Source organism: Mustela nivalis, assembly GCF_964662115.1.
Source record: "Mustela nivalis genome assembly, chromosome: 10".
NCBI classification, from domain to species: Eukaryota; Metazoa; Chordata; class Mammalia; order Carnivora; family Mustelidae; genus Mustela; species Mustela nivalis.
The window spans coordinates 35,859,343-35,876,812 of record NC_139029.1 but is presented as its reverse complement, the minus strand read 5'-3'; the positions used below and the strand labels follow the sequence as shown (position 1 = coordinate 35,876,812).

General features: G+C 51.0%; 1 protein-coding gene and 1 long non-coding RNA gene across 4 annotated transcripts in view; one reads left to right on the top strand and one right to left on the bottom strand.

Moving 5' to 3' along the window:
- The window catches only part of LOC309843112, a 1,054,942-nt gene extending 1,042,119 nt beyond the window's left edge, over nucleotides 1-12,823 (bottom strand). For 2 of the 3 annotated variants that reach the window (XR_014299947.1, XR_014299948.1), the window contains exons 1-3: nucleotides 12,344-12,822; nucleotides 9,969-10,167; nucleotides 4,967-5,093 (exon numbers count right to left, since the gene is read on the bottom strand). This is a non-coding gene — a long non-coding RNA (uncharacterized lncRNA). Of the gene's footprint in view, nucleotides 1-4,872; nucleotides 5,094-9,968; nucleotides 10,168-12,343 lie in introns of all 3 variants that reach the window. The other variant, XR_014299946.1, reaches the window with a different exon arrangement.
- Nucleotides 11,775-17,470, top strand: part of TRABD2B (TraB domain containing 2B) — a 202,680-nt gene continuing 196,984 nt past the window's right edge. Inside the window, exons 1-2 of the mRNA XM_082688344.1 lie at nucleotides 11,775-12,251; nucleotides 14,246-14,806. Of these exons, the coding sequence (XP_082544470.1) occupies nucleotides 12,150-12,251; nucleotides 14,246-14,806 (663 nt within the window). The 5' untranslated portion in view covers nucleotides 11,775-12,149. The remainder of the gene's footprint in view (nucleotides 12,252-14,245; nucleotides 14,807-17,470) is intronic.

The following is a 17,470-nucleotide window of genomic DNA, read 5'->3' as shown; positions in this document are numbered from 1 at the left end:
GACCATGAGTTAGGCCAAGATCTTTAAAATAAGGCACAAAAAGCACGAGTTATTAAACAAACAAAAAACCTGGATTTCTTAGAAGTTAAAAAAATTTGCTCTTCAGAAGGCATTCTTCAGAAAACGAAAATACAAGCCATGTCCTGGGAGAAAACATGAATCTGCAAAACTCTTGTTTGACAAAAGATTTGTGAACACAATATTGAGGAAGTTATCACAAGTCAGGAAAAAGTCAAACAGCCCAGTAGTCCGTGTGCCAAAACTTGGAACAAAGGATTCACTCACTAAGAATGTCAAAGAAGTACAAGAAAGATGCAACATCATTAGTCACTGGAGAAGTGCACATTAAAACCACAATGAGAGACCACTTCACACCCATAAGGATGACTGTAATCACAAAAATGGGACAGGTCAAGTGTTGGTGAGGGGTTGGAACAAATGGCATTCTCCCACCTCTTACATCTTGTTAAATGCCTGACACAGTGGAAGTGCCCCCAATATGTTATCAATTAGCCGTAGCAGCCATTAGGAATATGAACGATGCACAAAGTTAAATGAAAAACACAGACACATGCTCTACCCTCATGAGGCTTCTGTCTAGCCATATTCTCTCCCTCTAGATGTGACAGTCCTTTGAATTCACTGTCTTAATAATTCACTGTCTGAAGAACTGTTTTCCTAGTCTTGCTCTAATTAATGTTTTAGGTTATGGCTGGAAACAGTGATTACTTCAGCTGTGGGATGTCTGGAAGTCTGGAGGAAAAAGGCTCTAGAACGGTGAAGAAATGGTTGGCACTGATTCGGCTAGACCTCTAGCATGAGCTGCTGATTTGAGAGGAGAAGAAAGAAGTAGGACTGCTAGACAGTCTGGACAGATTAAGGGAAAAGCTCTGAGGCAGAAAATTCAGCTAAGCGGGGACACTTCTGCCACTTGGAAGGCTGACTGGATTCAAAGGGTCATTGCTTCTCGACGGAGGCAGCTGTGGTATATTGAAAGAGCAGGTCTACAATCAGAACAGCTTAGCAGCTGGAAGATTCTGGACAAATCATTTCATCTCTCTTAGCCTCCAATCCCTGGGCACATAGATGACAGATGTACGACTTAGTAAATCAATGAATGAGACAACTGCAGAATGTTGGAACCAGCATGGGTTCTAGGAACAAGGAATCTTTTTTTAACTATTTTTAATTTAAAGTCAATCAGCCAAGGTATAGTACATCCTTAGTTTTTGATACAATGTTCAATGATTCATTAGTGGAGCTTAACACCCAGTGCTCATCATACCATGTGCCCTCTTTAATGCCCATCACCACACAAGGAATCTTTAAAATGGTGATCAAGAGAGTAGACACAGGCAAAACCTTTTACATAAGGAAGGAAAGAAAGAACAATGAGTCACGCTGTGTCTCAAGGTCACTCTGTGACCTTGTCTCTGTGAATCTATGAATAGTGACCTTGTCTCTGTGAATCTATGACGAAGACAGTGGAGAAGACTTGCTCCATGGGATCCCGAGGGAGGGAACCAGCCCCTTGTGGATATAAGGTATGCTGATGCACACCTCAGACAGGTGGAGGCAGACTCGATTTACGGATGTTTCTAAATGTTAAGAGTTGCTTTAAAGTTGGCTACCTCAGAAGGAAGTGAGTTTCTTGTCGCTAAATGTCGTAAGTAGCCTCTGGGTAGGATTAATGAGAAGACGTAGCATGCATAACAGATGAGAAGGAGAGAATCCAACCCGCATTCTAAATTGAGAAAAATTGAGTTTCGAATTTGGATATGACGAGTTTAGAGGGAAAGCAGAGCATGCAAGTAGAGGAGGGAACGTCTGTAACTGGGGGTACACCTGGAACGTCATCATGAAAATGTCGAGAACTAAAGAAAGTCAACAGACTCCCCATTACTGGTTTGGGTAAGTAAAGGCCAAGTGATTCTAAATATTTGCAGAAGTGTGCTGGTGGGCGTCCCCCAAGCCACTGCCAGCTTGCACAGTGGAGTCAAACACAGAGGCAGGTGCTTGCCTCCGGCTGGATAGCACTGCCCGCTCACGTCCTCAGCAGAGCGCCCTTGTGCGCAGTGTACCCTGTCCCACTACTCGATGTGGGGGCTCTGGAGACCCCCGTGCCATGGACACTCAAGACTTCTTCAGAAGGTGTTCATGTTGCAGATGACTCGTGCTCTTTTATAACTATTTTTAAAAATTTTATTTATTTATGACAGAGAGAGATAGTGAGAGAGGGAACACCAGTGTGGGGAAGCTAGAGAGGGAGAAGCAGACTCCCTGCTGAGCAGGGGGCCTGATACGGGGCTCGATCCCAGGATAATGGAATCATGACCTGAATTGAAGGCAGAGGCTTAACCACCTGAGCCACATAGGTGCCCCTATAACTATTTATTTACTTGAGAAAGAGAGAATGAGAGCGAGCGCATTTGCAGAGGGGAGAGGGAGGAGAAGCCGAGGGAGAGGGAGTGAGAAGTTCTTAAACAAGCCCCATGCCCGGCTCAGAGCCTGACCCAGGGCTCCATCTCACGACCCTGAGATCATGACCTGAGCCGACGTCAAGAGTTAGACGCTCAGCCAAGTGAGCCACCCAGGTGCCCCTTATAACTTTTTCAGAAGAGCGCCACAGTGTTTATCCTAGGACAGGACGTACCTTAGAGCCCTCTTCTTATCAGTATTATTAATAATAATCATAAAAGTAATATTCCCAGCTTCGACCGTACACCAAGTGCTCTCACGTCCATCAGCTTGATCCCCACAACAAAGCTGGGAGCCCCGCCTTGCTGTTGTTTTTGCTCCACAGATGAGGACAAGGAGATCTGGAGAGGAAGCTGGGAAGTTGTGAAGCTTTTTCGTATACAGCTTGTGTTTGGCAGTTACAAGCTCTTAGTCACTATAGAAATGCATACACTGGGGCGCCTGGGTGGCTCAGCGGGTTGAAGCCTCTGCCTTCAGCTCAGGTCCTGATCCTAGGACCTGGGATGGAGCCCCGAGCCCCACATCGGGCTCTCTGCTCAGCAGGGAGTCTGCTTCCTCCTCTCTCTCTGCCTGCCTCTCTGCCTACTTGTGATTTCTGTCAAATAAATAAACAAATAAATCTTAAAAAAAAAAAAGAAATAAAAGAAATGCATACATTAACTTGTATAAATCGCATGGGTCCTGCAAGCACCCAGATAAAAGGAGGAAGCTGAAAGACCCACATCACCCCTAGATGATGGTTGAACCACCAATTACCTCCCCTTAACCCTTTATACTTCATTTAGCTCTGCTTGAGTCCATCTGGACAACCACTGTACTTGCTCTCTCCTGCCTCAGCCTGGCCCTCTCATTCTGGTGAATCCCAAATTTTGGCCCCTTTGGATAGCCTCCTGTTCTTAACTCCCTCCTATGAAGACATGCCGCACGAATGGTTCTACTCTGAATGACTGCATCCTCGGACAGGTCATGGGGGCTCCCTTCTTTGAGACTGTCATATGCTAGCTGCCTTCCCTCAACAGCAGCTGAAATGTCCCACCAAAGATTAGCCTGTCCACTGCCTTTGGATCTCAAGTGTCTTGCGCTCTCTCTCGTGCCTCTCAAGGCTGTCTCCGGTAGAGCCCTCTCTCCCTGGGATCCCAAGTTCCTTCCTTCTGCCCATCCTTCCTATCAGTATATAAGCACCCTGTATGACCCATGTTCTAAAAGGTCTCTCCATTGCTCCCATGTTCTTATCCACTCCATTACTTTTAAGCCTTTTCCCCCACAGCCTGAGAAGGGTTGCCTGAACTGGCTGTTTCTGCTTCCTTTCCTCCCTCTGTTCTCAATCTGTGGAGTTTTTGTCCCTAGCAATCCACTGAAATGCCTCCCGGCGACCTCCCTGCAGTCAAATCTAATGGTCACTTCCCTGGTTTCTTTCACTGGGTATCCTGCCTTCTTGCCTTCTGGTGTTGTTCTACTTCTGTTGCTTGGGGTGGAGGCTCCTCTCTCAAACTGGAAATGAGTAGGTCCTCTGGTGTTAGCCGCAGGCTTTCTCTGTCTTCTCTGTCTTTCAGGTGAGCCCTTTGCTTTAAATAGCTTTGAATAGCATCCCTGTGCAACGGAACCCAACCTTCCAGCCTGGACCGCTCTGCTGAGCCCTGCGTTCACATGTAGGCTGCTTCCCTAGCACCTCCAGGACCCCAGTGGGCAGCTCATACTTAACATGACCTAAAACCGGATTCTTGTCACCCCACCCCCACCCCCACTCACTGCCTCAGCCTCCCCCTCTCAGTAAATGCAGCCAGTCCCTCAGGACAAAAACCTCGGTGTTTCTTTTGATTCCTCTGGCCCCTCATCCCCATGGCCTACCTGCCATCTGGCTCTAACTGTATGATCCAAATCTGCTCACTTTCCTCGTTCTCTTACAACCTCCTCACCCCAAGCACTACCCTAAAGCCCTTAGCGGGCTCCTGAGGCCCACGCTACAGTCTGATCCATCTTCTAAAAATGCCAATCAGGTCATGTTACTCCTCTTTAAAACCCTCCTCTAGCTTCTCAGCAAAGCTGGAATTCCAGCACCTTCCTTTGACCCACATCTCTTTGTGATCTCTTAGGATTTTCTCCCTTGTGTCCGATGCATCCAGCTTTGCTGAATTTCTGTCTTGTCCCAAACACACCAAAGGTGGCTTTCTTCTTTCGGGGCTTTGCCCTCCACTGGGAATGCTCTTTCCACAGATCTTTCCCTGGCAAACTCTTCCTGGTTCACCAGACACTCTATGACTTCCATTGTCTCCACTGGTAATGGTTACCACTCTATTATTTGTCTTCCTTAACTAGGAAGTAAGGTCTGTGGGAGCAAAAACTCTACCTATCTGGTTGCTCAGTTCTTTAGTACCAGGCACGGAGTAGACTCACCACACACATGCGATGCATGAAGGAACGAATTATTCCTTTCATGCCCTTTCAGGAGTCACCATCGTTACCACATGCCAGGCACAGAAGTAGGCACCTGCTGAGCGTGAGCTCCGTCAGGCACATGGCAGGCTCTGGCGCCACACTGCCTTGTTTCAGATCCTGGCTCCACTCATGACCGGCTGTGTGACTCTGAGCAGGTTTGGGGACCTCAGTTTCCTCATCTGTAAAATAAGGATAATAATAGTCTCTTCCTCATCAGTTTACTACAAACGAGTAAGAGGTAACACATTTAAATAAAGTGATAAGAACAGTGTTGGGTACACAGGACATTGTCAGTAAAAGTTTGTGAAGATGAGAACCACCAGGGGCACCTGGGTGGCTCAGTGGGTTAAGCCTCTGCCTTTGGCTCAGGTCATGATTTCAGGGTCCTGGGATCGAGCCCCTCAGTGGGTTCTCTGCTCAGCAGGGAGCCTACTTCCCCTCTACCCCCTTACCCCCCAACTGCCTCTCTGCCTACTTGTGATCTCTGTCTGTCAAATAAATTAAAAAAAAAAAAAAAGATGAGAATCTCTAAACAGCAACTCTGTAAGACAGGATTCCTCAATCTCAGTATGACTGGTATTCTGTGGGGGGAGAGTTCCTTGTTGTGGGAACTGTCCCACTCATGGCAGGATGCTTAACAGCACCCAGGACTTCTACCCACCAGAGGCCAGCAGCACCTTCCCAGTTATGATAACCAAAAATGTCTTTAGATATTGCCGAGCGTTTCCATGAGGGCAGAAAGGGCAAAACCATTTTCTGTAGGGCTAATACTTTTACTCCTATTGACAAATATGAAATTGGATGTTCTCTGAGTTTAAATAAGTTGCCCAAAGTCTTACTACAACCTCCGTAGATGCAGGCGTCACCAGCACTCTCACCCCAAGAACTGCCCTAGTGCCCTAGTGCCTTTGTATCCTTAGGGATACAAAGCAAAGGAGCCAGAATTCATACTCCTGTCTTTCTGGTCCCACAGCACATGGTCTTTTCTCCACGGCTTACCCTGTTGGAGGCCCAAGCCCCCCTTCCCTCCCCCCAGCTGGCTCACACACTCACAGATCCGTGCTAATTACATAGCAATGTAAAACGTTATATGTGGTTTGTTATTTTATATCCAGGAACATGGCCTATAGCCTTCATTACATAAAGCAGCTGTGTGTATACTCGGGGTCTAAGTGCTACTTAGTGGTCAGCTCGATGGGGTATTTTGTTTCAGGCATCACATTTCTTTTTCCCCTTTCCATACTTCTTCTGAATCCTAAAAGGAGGGATGGAGCCTGGCACAGCTTGGCTAGAGTGAAAGGCACAAGTCTCCTAAAGGACAATTGTCCTATGTCCTAATGAGGTGAGAGACAGTCCAGGATGCGCTGTATGCGGTGTGAAGTGTCCCCCAGTGATTGTGCGTGCGCGTGTGTGTGTGAGTGTGTGTGTGTGTGTGATCAGAAGCCACACCCAATCAGCTCATGCTACCCGTGCTACCTTTCCACCTGTGTCAGAAAGGAAGCAAGTGGTTTCATAGAAAGAACTAGACTGTCCAGGCCTCTAATCATCAACTGTGACTTGAATATGCCATGTATCCCCTCTGAGACTCTGTTTCCTAATCTTTAAAATGGGGTAAAAATATCTGTCTCACAGTGTTGCCGAGACCCGTTAGATAAAAGATCCTGCACAGAACTGGTCTACGACAACCCCTAGCTGCTTGCCCTCCTGCACCTGTAGATCGCCTCCTGCCACCAACTGTGTCGCCCAAGACCGCCCTCCAGCCCACCTTCTTCTCCAGCCTGGATGTCCTATTCCCAGCCCCACAGCCGTCCCTGCGCTTTCTCTTTCCATCTGTTGAAATACTACCTTTCCTTCATTGCCTAAGTCAAATCTCCACTACTCCTAGATGATGTCCTTGACATTCCAATTTTCTCTGATGTCTCCTGACTCTCACAATACTACAGCACTCACTTGGCACTTAAATGCATTGCAACTAGACGCCTGAGTATTTCCATCTTGTTTCAAAACTGCAAGTAGCCAGAGGTCCGGACCATACTCCTTCATGCCTAGTACACTATATGGTACATGTGGGGATGCAATAAGCATTTGTGAATTAAGTCAGTGCAGAGCACTGGTGTGTCACTGATGCCTGCACACATCTCACCTAGAACCTGACATGGAGTCACTCTCAATTCCACCTGCAATTCATGCAGGGCAAGCTGGGAAGAATATATCCTCTGAATGGTAAGACCAAGGGCTTCCCACATTCATGCATGGCCCTTCCTGCTGCAGTCTTATTTCCAACCTTCCTTAGTGTTTCTGAAATGCTAAGTCTCCCCCGTCATCATTCACAGATTCCCAAATATGTCAGACCCTTAAACTCCCATACCTCTGCACATGCTCTTTCTACTGTCTGAAATAACCTTCTCCTCCTCATCCTCCCCCTCCAAATCTCACTCAACCTTGAAGATCAACTTTATTTTTATTTATTTATTTGCTATTATCCATTATTTATTTGTCATTATTTGTTATTTATTTATTTATGTATATCTTTATAAATATTTTATATATTTGTATATAAATATATAATTAAATACATTTATATATATATATATAAATATATATATATTTATTTGGTTTTCATTTATCTTACCTTCTTATAAAGAACTTTGCTGATTTCCTCTCTCTGAAGTCTGACTTTCTCAACAAAAGTTGCTCCCCTAACATATACTCACACCCCATGTGTCTCCTAAATCACATGATTTGCATCTCTTGTCTCCCTCCCTGGATGGCAAGTTCTGTGAGGACAACATGTGGGCTGATTCCTTCCTGTTCTCCACACCTCCACTGAGCTGGACCACAGGTGGGCTTTCTTTCTTTTTTTTTTTTTTTAAATTATTCTTTTTAAGTTGTTTTTGTTTTGCTTTGCTGTTTGTTTGTTGTTTGTTTTATGAGGCTATCTTGTGTAGCGACTCTGATCCATGCCCTGCAATCCTGTGTCTACTTCCGCACTTCCATGAGGGAATGCCCTTTTCTGAATCATCTCAGTATCTGATATTTTCTAGTTCTTTCCATCCCTCTAGACTGTCTTCAGCACTGTTGATGCTGCAGGGTCCTGGAATCTGCTCTCCTTCCCCCACCCTCCCTGCCCCCAAAGCAGTCCTGTCTTTCAGTCATCAGCAGTTAACTTCCGGACAAGGAAGGCTGGGCTGGAGAAGCCAGAGCTCGGGTGAGTGAGAGATGGGCACATCTGGAATAGGGGCTGAACTAGAAGTCAGGCCCGGCGGGGCCCATCTGAAAACACCAGTGGGGCCGGCAACCCAAGCAATGGCCAGCCAAGAGGGCAGCCATTGGGCCCAGAGCAAAGTGCCTCCTTTGGGTCAGCTGAACAGGGAGCCCCTCGTTTCCTTCCCTGAGGGATGCCCTTTGGCAGGACCCGAGGCTCCTGGATCTGTTTAAGAGGCAGATTTTGTTGGTTTAGTTACGCTACAAGGCTTCTGTGTCTGCCCGGGCTGTTACAGCCTACAGATTCCTGGTACCCATCTGATTGAACAACTTCATTAAATTGCAATAAAAGGAAAGTGGGCCGGATGTGCACTGGAGAGGAGGCAGGTGGCTCAGTCCGGTGCCTGCTTCCTGAGCCCAGTGCCTTTCCCATCCTGCCTACAGGCCCCAGGGCAGGCAGTGGTCATGGCGTTCTGAACTCTAGTGTTGGACACAGAAGATTCTTAAGGGCTATTTTCTCCATGAGCCTGCTCATACCACAGTGGCAGGGCAACCGAGGTCCAGTGAGGCCAGCCGAACTCTCTGAAGTTTCTCAGGGAGGCATTAGCAGAAGCAACAGTGAATCTCCAGGATTTTAGGACTGCTCATTGGGACTTATCTCACTCCACCAAGTGGGAGGAAAAAATTGTTAGAAAACACTAAGACCCTTGTTCTTGAGGAGCACGCTTTCCTGGAGGCCCAAACTTGTTTGTCCCTTGTTTTTTGGTAACAGCTTTATGGAAACATAATTCATATACCGTACAATTCATTCATTTAAAGTGTATAATTCAACGGTTTGTAGTATGTCCACAACGTTTTGCTAACTTCACCATAATTAATTCTCGACGATTTTCATTACTCCCCAAAGCAACCCAGTACTTTTCACCCCAGGTCCCTCAAGTTCCCTGTTCCTCCTAATCCTACTAATCTACTTGCTGCCTCTATTATTCTCTGCCTCTGGACCTTTTATACGAGTAAATCATATTATTTTTGCCTTTTTGTGACTGGTTTCCTTTATTCTGTGTAACATTTTCAAAACTGATCTGCACAGAAGTGTGTATCAGTACTTCATTTCTTTTTCTGGACAAATATTCCAGCATGAGAATATATCACATTTTGTATGTCCACTCATCTATAGATGGACATTTGGGTTGTTTGTCCTGTCTAGTTATCTTCAACAATACTACTACTTTGTGTGGATGAATGTTTTTAACTCTCTTTCCAGCTAGGAGTGGAAAAACCTGTTCATTCTTGCATCTTATTAACAATATCCGTAACAATGCTGGTGGAGATCCAAAGTATTGTGCACAGATTGACTTAGAAAAATAGGGCAGGAGGGGCCCCTGGGTGGCTCAGTCAGTTAAGCATCCATCTCTTGATTTCGGCTCAAGTCATGATCTCAGAGTTGTGAGACTGAGTCCTGCATCAGACTCTGCACTGAGTGTGGAACCTGCTTAAGGTTCTCTCTCTCCGCCCCTCCCCAGCTCAATCTCTCAAAAAAAAAAAAAAATATATATATATATATATTTTTTTTTTATTATTATTTATATATATATTTATTCATAGCTGGTACTCATGACAATTAGCCAATGAAACTTTTATAATTTTAGGGGAAAAAGACTTGGAACATTTTAAAAATCACACACACACTCACAGGCCTCATTGCTTTAATTATATGGGTCCATTTTTAACTTGATCAGATCCTTTGTTACCCTCTGTCTGCCTTGTGTCTTCTAACTCCCCATGTCACCCTCCCTCTCAGTGGAATGAACTCCTCCCCCCACCTCTCAACTGTTTTACCTCATCCTTACCAAGAGCAGTGGGAGCTCTGGAGCCTCGGGGAACAGGGATTCTTTAAAGGACTTCTCTTTTGTCACAGCTGCAGTTCTCAGAGCTCTGTGTGTGGGACACATGGAGCCACACTATTCTCTCACAGCATCCGGGCACTCTGGCCTGCTCTGCATCTGTCGCCAGATGAGTGCTCGCTGAGAATGAGGTGGGTCTGGATACCTAGTTGTTTGAACCATATGAAATTGCCAACATTAGTTATTTCGGATCTATAAAAACAACAATCTCATGTGGTTCAACCTGCAAGTCTCTGGTATCCCTGTCCTTCCCTTCCGTGTTCTGGTCCCCAGCGTGGCTGGAAGACACAACTTCAGGTCCTGCCACTGGCCTTCTGTTCCAAGGTCCCTCCCAGGAGTCTTCACTGAGCCTCCAAGCTGTGTTAGGAGACCTTCCTCTCTGTTTGTAATCTGCAGTGCTTTTGTCTGTTCTGGCACTCATTGCCTGATTTTAACTGCCTCTTTGCATAACTGTCCCTGCCTTTCTCTCTAGGCTATGGGCTCCTGACAATTCTACCTAATCCCATACTTCAGTCTCTTTTGTCAGCATAGGAGGAATTAGTGAAGTTTCATTTAATAGCACTAAGCAAGGGCGCCTGTGACTCAGTTTCCCCACTTGCTGAAAATGGCCCAGAAGCCTGTGCCCTGCCCTTTGGTTTTCTCTAAGCTTCATTTGCTTCTCAGGAAGAGAAGGTTGGTTTTAAGGGCTCTCTCAATTCCTGTGGTGTAAGGTTTGGGAGTATGAATCTTCCCTGTTCCCTGGCCATTTACAGGGATCCTGGGCAGGTCCAAGGAAGTTAATGAGACAAGACTGTTTAAATGGAAGGTGCCAAGGAGTTGTGAGGAAGACTACTTTGCTGTTTTGTTTTAATTCAGCTAGAGTTTGCAGAGCACCTACTAAGCACATGCCAGTGTTAGCCAGGAGCAGTGTGATACAAAGTTGTAATTACCAGTTTCCCTGGTTTCCCTTTGAGCGCTGCCTTCACCCCCAGTCTGGGAGTGCCTGCCCACTCCTGCTTCTGTCGCTGTTAACTCCCACCAGGACCTGCGCATCAAATGCTTAGGGGATGCTGGTTCGCATCCCCGAATTCATCACCCAACCCTGTCCACAGAAAAGCCCACTGAAGTTGGCTGAGCGGAGCCTCGGCCCGGGCGCCCCCTGGTGGCCGCAAACGGAAGCTACGGCTGGCGGGGAGCGGGCCAGGGGAAGGGGGAGCGATGGGGGAGGAGGAGGCACGGGCAGGGGAGGAGAGGAAAAAGTTGCGCTGGGAAGTTTGGAAAGTGGGGAAGTGGCTGCTGCGGGCTTCGCCTCCCTCCGCGCGTGTGTGAGGGAGCGAGCGAGGGAGCGAGAGAAGAGCGAGCGAGCGCCTGCCATGCCCATCAGACCCCGCCTCGCTGCGCCCGGGCGCGGAGCTCGCCCCGACTCCCTGCGGCCCGGCCCGGCCCGGCGCGGCCCGGCGCGGCCCCGGCCCCCCGCCCCCCGCGCCGGGTCCTCCCCTCCCCCCGCCCCGGCGGCCCCAGCCCCCCGCCCGGCCCGGCTCCGCGCCGCTCTCCCGCCCTCCTCCCTCCCTCCCTCCCGGCCGCGGAGCAGCATGGCGGAGCCCGGGCAGCGGCCGCGCGGCCGCCCGCCGCCCCTCTGAGCCCGGCTCTGGGGCAGCCGGGCGCCCCAGACCCGACCCCCGCCCCGCCGCGCCCGCCGCCGCACTTGTCCCACCGCGCGCCCCCTGGAGCGCCGCGCACCCCTGGGACCCTTGCGCGCCCGGCTCCCCGCGTAACCCGGGACCCCGCGCGCCCTGGGAGCCCCGTACCGCCCCGGGACCCCGCGCGTCCCTGGACCGCGACGCAGCTCGGGGACGTCGGCGCGCTCTGGGACCCGCGCGCTCTCAGAACCCCGGACTCGGCCAACCGGGCTGCGCGCCTGGGGAGGGGCCCCGCCTCAGAGGGTCCCCCTCTTCCAGCAGACGGAGCCCCGCCCCAGAGGGACCCCCAGGTCCGGCAGGGACACCCAGCCCCGCCCCAGAGGGCTTCCAGCATCCCGTCGCTGGAGCCCCGCGTCCCGGAGGAACCTCCGTGCCCAGCTGGGGGCTCCCCGCCCCGCCGAGGGGGCGCCGCCCAGGAGGGTCCCCGCGCCCCGCGGGCCCCGGCAGGATGCACGCCGCCCTGGCGGGGCCGCTGCTCGCCGCCCTCCTCGCCACCGCCCGCGCCCGCCCGCAGCCCCCGGACGGAGGACAGTGCCGGCCGCCCGGATCGGTGAGCGAGCGCCTGCCCAGCCACTCTCCCGGCTGCCCAGCCACTCCAACCCGTGGGGACGAGGGCTGGGGGGTCCTGCCTTCCGCACCCACCTCAGCCCACCCGCTCCATCTCCGCTCGCCGGGCGCTGCCTCGGGCGCCCTTCCCCGGCTCCTGCCGCCCGGGCTCCAGCTCCGCGCGGGGAGCCGAGATGGGGCGCTCCCTCTCCTGCTCCTTCTCCACACGCTGACGCTCTCGGGCTCTCCTCGACTTTCGCTCCTGGTCCTGCTTGGACGTTTCCTCCCTCTATCCCTTTGACTCGCTTCTTTCTCACTTTATCCTGTCTTTACCCTTCTGCTTGCTCTCTGCCCACTTCTGACCCTGTTTCTACCATCCCTTGTCCTTCTCTGTTCTGACTTCCATCAGACCTTTCCTCTCCAATTTCCACTCTGTCCCTCTCACAGGCTTCCCTCTCCCCCGTTCCTCCCACTCTAACCTAAGGCAAACTTTCTCCCTGGTGCTGTCTCCCTCTCCAGCCCAGGGCCCAGCACCCAGTCTCCCAACTGCCCCCATTTCACTAAAAGGAGGAAGATTCCAGAGGAGAGGAAAAGGAAGTGCCAGGGCATGCTGGCCTAATATCTCCTTGGGAGCTGAGTAATTACTGGTTCTTCTAAATTTTCCTTCTCAACTACAGAATCCCTTGATTTCTCTCAGTCTCCCTCCCTCCAGGTGTAAATTGATGCATTGAAAATAACACTTATTTGGAGGCCAGGAAACAGGAAAAGGCTTTGTAGGGTCTTCGCTCACTGCTGGGTTAGCAGGGAGTTAGTTGACCTTGGGCAAGGTGCACCTCCAGCGTCCTGATTTTTGCAGGAACTGGGAGGTCAGTGGCCAGCTGGGAGCTCGGGGCAAGTATAGCTCCTGTATGCTAGGATTCACGATTTTTAGTTGTTAGTAAAATAAGGTAATGATCTCCCACCCACCTTGTCACACAGTTTTCATTTGTGCTGGAATCAGGCAGAAACATTTTATAGGTTGACCTCGGGCTGCAGGTGGTCAGTAGCCCATCCAGGGGCTTTTCTGGTTGGAAAATGACTTTGCCTGGGAGAAATGATAGTCTCTTTCTCATGCGCCTTAAGTCCTGGTCCAGTGCTAGATCTGGAGAAAGGACCTCTGTGTCCATGCCCCTCCTCACCCCCACAAACACTTCTCAGAGCTTCAGATCTTAGAAGATGACAGAGTTGGAGTTGAGGCCAGGTATAGCGTTTTAGGGGAGGAGTTCGAAGCCCCAGGGTATGTACATTTCTTGGGACTAAGTCCGAGTATTTAGCCTGCAGCTTTTAAAGTGCTTTCTCATCTGTGGTGGAGCCAAGCAGCATACACTCCAGGCCTTCCCTCCGACTAGAACGCCGGATCCGCCCTGGTGAATGGGAAGTAGCTGTTTAAATAGGTGTGCTATTTTTAATAGGTGTTCTGCTTTCAAAGTGCTCTTGGCATGTATCTTCTAATGGCTGGATTTAAAAGTTATATGACTTCCTCCCTTCTTGCCAGAGCAGGACTCTTGGTCCCCCTCTCCCCCACCCTCCACACGCAACACCACCGGGGAAGGTTTGGCTTGGCCGGGCACGAATGTTCTCAGGTGCTGCAGCGGTCCTTGGCCCTCACAGGGAAAGCTTCCTTTGGTGCGTGCCTCCTCTGTGCCTGGCGCTGAGCTTAGGGCTCACTAACGGGTGTTTTCTCTTGTCACCGTCCCCTGAGGTGCTGCTTTCACCCCCATTTCACAGATGGGGAAACCGAGTCTGTGGGAAGTGGAACAGTGTGCTTAAAATCATGCAGCTGAGACAGGACAAAGGCGGCATTTGAATGTGGGTCTTCCTGCTTCCGAAGTCCTTGCTCTTGCCCTGAGCCCTCGTGGGCCTCTGCCTCCCAACCCACCCCTACCCACGTCTCCCTAGGCTACCCCAGGTTTCCTGCACTGCCTGCAGCCTCACTGCCTGCCTTCTCTCCCACTGCAGCAGAGGGAGCTGAACTCCTTCCTGTGGACGATCCGGCGTGACCCCCCAGCGTACCTTTTTGGCACCATCCACGTGCCCTACACGCGCGTGTGGGACTTCATCCCGGACAACTCCAAGGCAGCCTTTCAGGCCAGCGCTCGCGTCTACTTTGAGCTGGACCTGACCGACCCCTATACCATCTCGGCGCTGGCCAGCTGCCAGCTGCTCCCGCACGGCGAGAACCTGCAGGACGTGCTGCCGCGGGAGCTCTACTGGCGCCTGAAGCGCCACCTGGACTACGTGAAGCTGATGATGCCCTCGTGGATGACGCCGGCGCAGCGGGGCAAGGGGCTCTATGCCGACTACCTGTTCAACGCCATCGCGGGCAACTGGGAGCGCAAGAGACCCGTGTGGGTGATGCTCATGGTCAACTCGCTCACGGAGACGGACGTGCGCTCCCGCGGCGTGCCCGTGCTGGATCTCTACCTGGCCCAGCAGGCCGAGAGGATGAAGAAGAGCACCGGGGCCGTGGAGCGGGTGGAGGAGCAGTGCCACCCTCTTAATGGACTCAACTTCTCCCAGGTAGGCGCTTGGCTGAACCGGGCAGCCCTGCTGTCTTTCTCTCCGATAGCCTTCCTCCTTCAGGAGCCTTCCTATGGGAGAGGCTCTTTCCTATGGGAGTCACCTCTCGGGCGCCTTGAGTGGTGGGTCGGGGGCAAGCTGGTATGTGCTGGAATTCGGGCTAAGAGTTGGGGTGTCTGCTTCTATCTCAACGTGCTACCTGTTGGGTTAGGCACTCCCCACTTGCTGTGCTTGCCTGAGCGGAAAGAATTTTCCTGGGAGCATCAGAGTGAGGAAAACAAAAAGAGCAAAGCTGCAGGTTTGTGTCCAGCTTCACCGAGGCCCCCGGGGTCTCAGGAGCAGGAGGCTGTCCTGAGGCGGTTCCGTGAGCCTGCCTGGGCAGCAGCGTGTATGGACAGAGGGTGCGCAGAGGGAGTCGTGGTTCCTGCAGCTTTGGGGGCAGGGGATGTGTCCTGGTCCCAGTGCCCCATGACTCTGGCTGACTGTTGAGGGTTAAGCACTGCTGAGTTGCGCACCCCGTCCACCAGCCTGGGCCTGCTCTTGCATGGCTCTAGGCGACCCTCGGACTGCCTCCCTGGGCCTGGAGAAAGTCAACAAGGAGAGTTTTGGGGTTAATAATTTCAGAGCAGTGTGTTCACTTAAAGGTTGACAGTTCTGGTTTCTGGACCTCGAGAGTAGGGGCAGTGGGGGAAGGGAAGAGCTTTGGAGGTTTAAAGTCTCCAGCTGCCAGAGACCTGATCCAGCAAAATGTCATTAAAAGCCCCATCTCCGTGGGCAGAGGTCACTTGTAACTCACTGGCCCCAAACTTAGCTCAGAGACCCTGGGAACAATGAGTTCACATCTGTGCCTGGAGGACAGGCTGTCAATCTGGAGACAGGGGCTCCACATCAGGGCTGGTGGCTCTGGCAAGGAGGCGCAAAAACAGGGCTTGGGCCAAGGAGCCGGGTGGGGTGCAGCCCCCAACGCATGTTTCTCCGTTCAGGAGGCAGCCTCGTAAGTTGCCTAGGCTAGAAACTACCACTGGGACCAGACCTGCTTGCCGCTCCCAGGATGTGGCAGACTCTTCCCCAGGGAAACAGTGGCAGAAACCGATCCCCCTTTGGAGATCTTCTGGCCTTTGTTTTTCCAGGGGAAATGCAATATTGTCCCCGGGGAGGTAAGAAGCCAGATTGATTTGCCGGCCAAATGAAAGGCGGGTTTGTCGGTTCTCCTGCTGGCTCTCCCATAATTGTGGAGTCCTTACCCAGAGGGCCCCAGTGGCAGGAATATTGGGGCAGTTAGTCACGCCCCGCAGGGTTCTGACTACGCCTGACTCCTTCTCCACGGGGGAAAATCCTGTGCATTCTCTGGCCCGGGCCCTGAAGCCTCTGCACATAGCGGCTTTCTCCCTCTGAAGTGACTTTTCTCTTGCCAGCCTCGGGAGCTGATATTATCTGTGTCGGGCTCCACAGTGCTCACCGCCCATCTCATTTTGGAGGCAGGTTTGTGGGAGGCCTCTCTGTTCAGAGACCTCACGTCTGGCCTCGATATCTTTTTTAGGCCGGGGAGGTGGGGCATCTGAGATCCCTGTCCGTACCCTCTTTATACCAACCACAGAGGAATCGGAGGAGAGCTAGAGGGAGCCTAGAGAGCCCTCTGGTGCGAGAGCCCCTGGCTTTAATCTGTCTCTCTTAAAACAACAAAACTATCTTTCTTCGGTGTCTGGAAACGCTGCTGTTCAACCAAATGACGGCTTTGGTAGGTTGAAAACATTTGCTGGCAAGTGTGTGAAGTTACGTTTTAGGAAAAGTTCCTGAGAGCCATTTATCGGCCAGCAAGGAGCCCGCTGACAGTCTCCAAAGCCCATGTTTGAAGATCAAACGGACTCAAATCTCTGGTTTCAAAAATGCGCCCACCCCATCCACCAGCCTGGGCGCGCTGTTAAAATTGTTCTTGGGTCGAGCTCCTCAAGAGGGATGTAGGAAGCAAGCCCGGAACAAAAGAAAGCAGGACTCCTCTTGGTTCCCTAATCTGCACACCCTTCACCACCTGCCAGAGTGTCCGAGCCCCGCCAATTTGTCCTGTTATCATTTTGGAGCGAGGTGCTGAAATCTCTCCTCCATCCCCGTGGGCAGCTGCGGGCTGACTGGGAAGGGAGGGATTCCAGGGCTTGGGCGGATGGCCGTGTTAAGGGTCCTCAACCCCAAAGTCAGAAACGAGCAGCCTTCTCCGTAAAATTGTATGTGCGCGTGCACAGTTTGATATGAACATCTGTGATGCATTATTGTACCAAAATATCTGTTAAGTGCATCAGATTTTTATTTTTTCTTTCCTCTCAGCATTACTGTTATTGCAAAATATTTGGTGCGGGGAAACAATGAGAGAGGAAGGCGGGAAAAAGGAACCTTTAAAGAGAGAGACTTTTTGTTAAGAGCTAGGGTTTTAGTTTGAGTTTTAGTATTTCTCAAATTTTTATATTTTCTTCTAGGCAGAAATCGCACATGTTTCCTTTGCTAAGAGGAGAAAGAAAGCGTACATTTTAGGATTCCATGGGGAGGAGGAGCCCCTGAAAACGTGTCTGGTCTCTGATTTCAATATAAACTGAGAGGGCTGGGCCCAGCATGAACGTGGGTTTGCAGTGTGACCTTGGGCAAGTCAGTTCCCCTCTCTTGGCCTGGTTTTTC